Source organism: Hemibagrus wyckioides, linkage group LG06 (assembly GCF_019097595.1).
Source record: "Hemibagrus wyckioides isolate EC202008001 linkage group LG06, SWU_Hwy_1.0, whole genome shotgun sequence".
Taxonomy (NCBI): Eukaryota; Metazoa; Chordata; class Actinopteri; order Siluriformes; family Bagridae; genus Hemibagrus; species Hemibagrus wyckioides.
This window is the reverse complement of record NC_080715.1, coordinates 36,974,355-36,981,854: the sequence shown is the minus strand read 5'-3', so window position 1 is coordinate 36,981,854 and position 7,500 is coordinate 36,974,355. Positions and strand designations below refer to the sequence as shown.

The 7,500-nt window shown below is 44.9% G+C and overlaps 1 protein-coding gene across 10 annotated transcripts in view; it reads left to right on the top strand.

Moving 5' to 3' along the window:
* The window catches only part of myo6a (myosin VIa), a 108,403-nt gene that overhangs the window by 70,277 nt on the left and 30,626 nt on the right, over positions 1-7,500 (top strand). For all 10 annotated transcript variants that reach the window (XM_058391778.1, XM_058391784.1, XM_058391783.1 and 7 more), the window contains exon 21: positions 328-458. In XM_058391778.1, coding sequence (XP_058247761.1) covers positions 328-458 — 131 coding nt within the window. The remainder of the gene's footprint in view (positions 1-327; positions 459-7,500) is intronic.

Sequence of the window (7,500 nt, the reverse complement as noted above, 5' to 3'; positions counted from 1 at the left end):
CCAGATGTAACCTGCTCTATCTACTTTCTCCACATGATTGATGTCTTCTCAGCCCAGAGCCAGATTGAATTGGGGCCACAAAGGACTTTTATTGATGAAAGTGGTCAATAAACTGATGTGCCATTTTGGTGGTCTGATCTATCGATGGCCGCAGTCGCGTTCAGACAGACGCTGTATTTAGGGCTCGGAGTTTAACCTCAGAACCCAAATCAAATCAATCACCTGGAGTTCTGTGCTCTGTGAATTTCTTTGTTACAATCCTGTTCGATTTTACCCAACTCTTTTACGACACAGGAAGTTAGCAAAGCTCTTTAATCTCTCTCACAGGGATGGTGTCAGTGCTGGACCTGATGCAGGGGGGCTTCCCTTCCCGCGCTCCCTTCCACGAGCTCTACAACATGTACAAGCAGTACATGCCTCCTAAACTCTGCCGTCTGGACCCCCGACTCTTCTGCAAGGTCACATGACTGCATCATCCTCACAGCTCCATTTCTTTTACAGTGCCTCAAACACCTCCACCTTCACCTGAAACAACTCAAACTCCTCCACCTCCACCTGAAACACCTTAAACACCTCCAATTCCACTTCAAACACTTCCAATTCCACCTGAAACACCTTAAACACCTTCAATTCCTCCTCAAATACCTCCAATTCCACTTCAAACACTTCCACTTCCACCTGAAACACCTTAAACACCTTCAATTCCACCTCAAACACCTCCAATTCCACTTCAAACACTTCCAATTCCACCTGAAACACCTTAAACACCTTCAATTCCACCTCAAACACCTCCAATTCCATCTGAAACACCTTAAACACCTCCAATTCCACCTCAAACACCTCCATTTCCACCTCAAACACTTCCAATTCCACCTGAAACACCTTAAACACCTTCAATTCCACCTCAAACACCTCCAATTCCACTTCAAACACTTCCAATTCCACCTGAAACACCTTAAACACCTTCAATTCCACCTCAAACACCTCCAATTCCATCTGAAACACCTTAAACACCTTCAATTCCACCTCAAACACCTCCAATTCCACCTGAAACACCTTAAACACCTTCAATTCCACCTCAAACACCTCCAATTCCACTTCAAACACTTCCAATTCCACCTGAAACACCTTAAACACCTTCAATTCCACCTCAAACACCTCCAATTCCACCTGAAACACCTTAAACACCTTCAATTCCACCTCAAACACCTCCAATTCCACCTGAAACACCTTAAACACCTTCAATTCCACCTCAAACACCTCCAATTCCACTTCAAACACTTCCAATTCCACCTGAAACACCTTAAACACCTTCAATTCCACCTCAAACACCTCCAATTCCATCTGAAACACCTTAAACACCTCCAATTCCACCTGAAACACCTTAAACACCTTCAATTCCACCTCAAACACCTCCACCCGAAACACCTCAAACACCTCCAATTCCACCTCAAACACCTGAAACACCTCCAATTCAACCTGAAACACCTTAAACACCTCCAATTCCACCTCAAACACTTCCAATTCAACCTGAAACACCTCCAATTCCACCTCAAACACCTGAAACACCTCCAATTCAACCAGAAACACCTTAAACACCTCCAATTCCACCTCAAACACTTCCAATTCAACCTCAAACACCTCCAATTCCACCTCAAACACCTGAAACACCTCCAATTCAACCTGAAACACCTTAAACACCTTCAATTCCACCTCAAACACTTCCAATTCCACCTCAAACACCTGAAACGCCTCCAATTCAACCTGAAACACCTCCAATTCAACCTCAAACACTTCCAATTCCACCTCAAACACCTGAAACACCTCCAATTCCACCTCAAACACTTCCAATTCCACCTCAAACACCTGAAACACCTCCAATTCAACCTGAAACACCTCCAATTCAACCTGAAACACCTCCAATTCAACCTGAAACACCTTAAACACCTCCAATTCCACATCATACACCTCCAATTCAACCTGAAACACCTCCAATTCCACCTCAAACACCTCCAGTTCTACCTGAAACACCTCAAACACCTCCAATTCCACTTGAAACACCTGAAACACCTCCAATTCTACCTGAAACACCTGAAACACCTCCAATTCCACCTGAAACACCTCCAATTCCCCTTGAAACACCTGAAACACCTCCAATTCCACCTCAAACACCTCCAATTCCACCTAAAACACCTGAAACACCTCCAATTCCACCTGAAACACCTCCAATTCCACCTGATACACCTCCAATTCCACTTGAAACACCTCCAATTCCACTTGAAACACCTCAAACACCTCCAATTCCACCTGAAACACCTCCAATTCCACATCATACACCTCCAATTCCACCTGAAACACCTCCAATTCCACCTCAAACACCTCCAATTCCACTTGACACACCTCAAACACCTCCAATTCCACCTGAAACACCTGAAACACCTCCAATTCCACCTGAAACACCTCCAATTCCACATCATACACCTCCAATTCCACCTCAAACACCTCCAATTCCACCTGAAACACCTCCAATTCCACCTGAAACACCTTAAACACCTTCAATTCCACCTCAAACACCTCCAATTCCACTTCAAACACTTCCAATTCCACCTGAAACACCTTAAACACCTTCAATTCCACCTCAAACACCTCCAATTCCATCTGAAACACCTTAAACACCTCCAATTCCACCTGAAACACCTTAAACACCTTCAATTCCACCTCAAACACCTCCACCCGAAACACCTCAAACACCTCCAATTCCACCTCAAACACCTGAAACACCTCCAATTCAACCTGAAACACCTTAAACACCTCCAATTCCACCTCAAACACTTCCAATTCAACCTGAAACACCTCCAATTCCACCTCAAACACCTGAAACACCTCCAATTCAACCAGAAACACCTTAAACACCTCCAATTCCACCTCAAACACCTGAAACACCTCCAATTCAACCTGAAACACCTTAAACACCTCCAATTCCACCTCAAACACTTCCAATTCAACCTGAAACACCTCCAATTCCACCTCAAACACCTGAAACACCTCCAATTCAACCAGAAACACCTTAAACACCTCCAATTCCACCTCAAACACTTCCAATTCAACCTCAAACACCTCCAATTCCACCTCAAACACCTGAAACACCTCCAATTCAACCTGAAACACCTTAAACACCTTCAATTCCACCTCAAACACTTCCAATTCCACCTCAAACACCTGAAACACCTCCAATTCAACCTGAAACACCTCCAATTCAACCTGAAACACCTTAAACACCTCCAATTCCACATCATACACCTCCAATTCAACCTGAAACACCTCCAATTCCACCTCAAACACCTCCAGTTCTACCTGAAACACCTGAAACACCTCCAATTCCACCTGAAACACCTCCAATTCCACTTGAAACACCTGAAACACCTCCAATTCTACCTGAAACACCTGAAACACCTCCAATTCCACCTGAAACACCTCCAATTCCCCTTGAAACACCTGAAACACCTCCAATTCCACCTGAAACACCTCCAATTCCACCTGAAACACCTCCAATTCCACCTGATACACCTCCAATTCCACTTGAAACACCTCCAATTCCACTTGAAACACCTCAAACACCTCCAATTCCACCTGAAACACCTCCAATTCCACCTGAAACACCTCCAATTCCACATCATACACCTCCAATTCCACCTGAAACACCTCCAATTCCACATCATACACCTCCAATTCCACCTGAAACACCTCCAATTCCACCTCAAACACCTCCAATTCCACCTCAAACACCTCCAATTCCACTTGAAACACCTCAAACACCTCCAATTCCACCTGAAACACCTGAAACACCTCCAATTCCACCTGAAACACCTCCAATTCCACATCATACACCTCCAATTCCACCTCAAACACCTCCAATTCCACTTGAAACACCTCCAATTCCACCTGAAACACCTCCAATTCCACTTGAAACGCCTCCAATTCCATCTGAAACACCTCAAACACCTCCAATTCCACCTGAAACACCTCCAATTCCACATCATACACCTCCAATTCCACATCATACACCTCCAATTCCACCTGAAACACCTCCTATTCCACCTCAAACATCTCCAATTCCACCTGAAACACCTGAAACACCTCCAATTCCACTTGAAACCCCTGAAACACCTCCAATCCCACCTGAAACACCTCCAATTCCACCTGAAACACCTCAAACACCTCCAATTCCACTTGAAACACCTGAAACACCTCCAATTCCACTTGAAACACCTGAAACACCTCCAATCCCACCTGAAACACCTCCAATTCCACTTGAAACACCTCCAATTCCACCTGAAACACCTCCAATTCCACTTGAAACACCTGAAACACCTCCAATCCCACCTGAAACACCTCCAATTCCACCTGAAACACCTCCAATTCCACCTGAAACACCTGAAACACCTCCAATTCAACCTGAAACACCTTAAACACCTCCAATTCCACATCATACACCTCCAATTCAACCTGAAACACCTCCAATTCCACCTCAAACACCTCCAGTTCTACCTGAAACACCTGAAACACCTCCAATTCCACTTGAAACACCTGAAACACCTCCAATTCTACCTGAAACACCTGAAACACCTCCAATTCCACCTGAAACACCTCCAATTCCCCTTGAAACACCTGAAACACCTCCAATTCCACCTCAAACACCTCCAATTCCACCTAAAACACCTGAAACACCTCCAATTCCACCTGAAACACCTCCAATTCCACCTAAAACACCTGAAACACCTCCAATTCCACCTCAAACACCTCCAATTCCACCTAAAACACCTGAAACACCTCCAATTCCACCTGAAACACCTCCAATTCCACCTGATACACCTCCAATTCCACTTGAAACACCTCCAATTCCACTTGAAACACCTCAAACACCTCCAATTCCACCTGAAACACCTCCAATTCCACATCATACACCTCCAATTCCACCTGAAACACCTCCAATTCCACCTCAAACACCTCCAATTCCACCTGAAACACCTGAAACACCTCCAATTCCACCTCAAACACCTCCAATTCCACATCATACACCTCCAATTCCACCTCAAACACCTCCAATTCCACCTGAAACACCTCCAATTCCACCTGAAACACCTTAAACACCTTCAATTCCACCTCAAACACCTCCAATTCCACTTCAAACACTTCCAATTCCACCTGAAACACCTTAAACACCTTCAATTCCACCTCAAACACCTCCAATTCCATCTGAAACACCTTAAACACCTCCAATTCCACCTGAAACACCTTAAACACCTTCAATTCCACCTCAAACACCTCCACCCGAAACACCTCAAACACCTCCAATTCCACCTCAAACACCTGAAACACCTCCAATTCAACCTGAAACACCTTAAACACCTCCAATTCCACCTCAAACACTTCCAATTCAACCTGAAACACCTCCAATTCCACCTCAAACACCTGAAACACCTCCAATTCAACCAGAAACACCTTAAACACCTCCAATTCCACCTCAAACACCTGAAACACCTCCAATTCAACCTGAAACACCTTAAACACCTCCAATTCCACCTCAAACACTTCCAATTCAACCTGAAACACCTCCAATTCCACCTCAAACACCTGAAACACCTCCAATTCAACCAGAAACACCTTAAACACCTCCAATTCCACCTCAAACACTTCCAATTCAACCTCAAACACCTCCAATTCCACCTCAAACACCTGAAACACCTCCAATTCAACCTGAAACACCTTAAACACCTTCAATTCCACCTCAAACACTTCCAATTCCACCTCAAACACCTGAAACACCTCCAATTCAACCTGAAACACCTCCAATTCAACCTGAAACACCTTAAACACCTCCAATTCCACATCATACACCTCCAATTCAACCTGAAACACCTCCAATTCCACCTCAAACACCTCCAGTTCTACCTGAAACACCTGAAACACCTCCAATTCCACCTGAAACACCTCCAATTCCACTTGAAACACCTGAAACACCTCCAATTCTACCTGAAACACCTGAAACACCTCCAATTCCACCTGAAACACCTCCAATTCCCCTTGAAACACCTGAAACACCTCCAATTCCACCTGAAACACCTCCAATTCCACCTGAAACACCTCCAATTCCACCTGAAACACCTCCAATTCCACCTGAAACACCTCCAATTCCACTTGAAACACCTCCAATTCCACTTGAAACACCTCAAACACCTCCAATTCCACCTGAAACACCTCCAATTCCACCTGAAACACCTCCAATTCCACATCATACACCTCCAATTCCACCTGAAACACCTCCAATTCCACATCATACACCTCCAATTCCACCTGAAACACCTCCAATTCCACATCATACACCTCCAATTCCACCTGAAACACCTCCAATTCCACCTCAAACACCTCCAATTCCACCTCAAACACCTCCAATTCCACTTGAAACACCTCAAACACCTCCAATTCCACCTGAAACACCTGAAACACCTCCAATTCCACCTGAAACACCTCCAATTCCACATCATACACCTCCAATTCCACCTCAAACACCTCCAATTCCACTTGAAACACCTCCAATTCCACCTGAAACACCTCCAATTCCACTTGAAACGCCTCCAATTCCATCTGAAACACCTCAAACACCTCCAATTCCACCTGAAACACCTCCAATTCCACATCATACACCTCCAATTCCACATCATACACCTCCAATTCCACCTGAAACACCTCCTATTCCACCTCAAACATCTCCAATTCCACCTGAAACACCTGAAACACCTCCAATTCCACTTGAAACCCCTGAAACACCTCCAATCCCACCTGAAACACCTCCAATTCCACCTGAAACACCTCAAACACCTCCAATTCCACTTGAAACACCTGAAACACCTCCAATTCCACTTGAAACACCTGAAACACCTCCAATCCCACCTGAAACACCTCCAATTCCACTTGAAACACCTCCAATTCCACCTGAAACACCTCCAATTCCACTTGAAACACCTGAAACACCTCCAATCCCACCTGAAACACCTCCAATTCCACCTGAAACACCTCCAATTCCACCTGAAACACCTGAAACACCTCCAATTCCACCTGAAACACCTCCAATTCCACATCATACACCTCCAATTCCACCTGAAACACCTGAAACACCTCCAATTCCACCTGAAACACCTCAAACACCTCCAATTCCACCTGAAACACCTCCAATTCCACATCATACACCTCCAATTCCACCTGAAACACCTGAAACACCTCCAATTCCACATCATACACCTCCAATTCCACCTGAAACACCTCCAATTCCACCTGAAACACCTCCAATTCCACCTGAAACACCTCCAATTCCACATCATACACCTCCAATTCCACCTCAAACACCTCCAATTCCACCTGAAACACCTCCAATTCCACCTGAAACACCTCCAGTTCCACCTGAAACACCTCCAATTCCACCTCAAACACCTCCAATTCCAC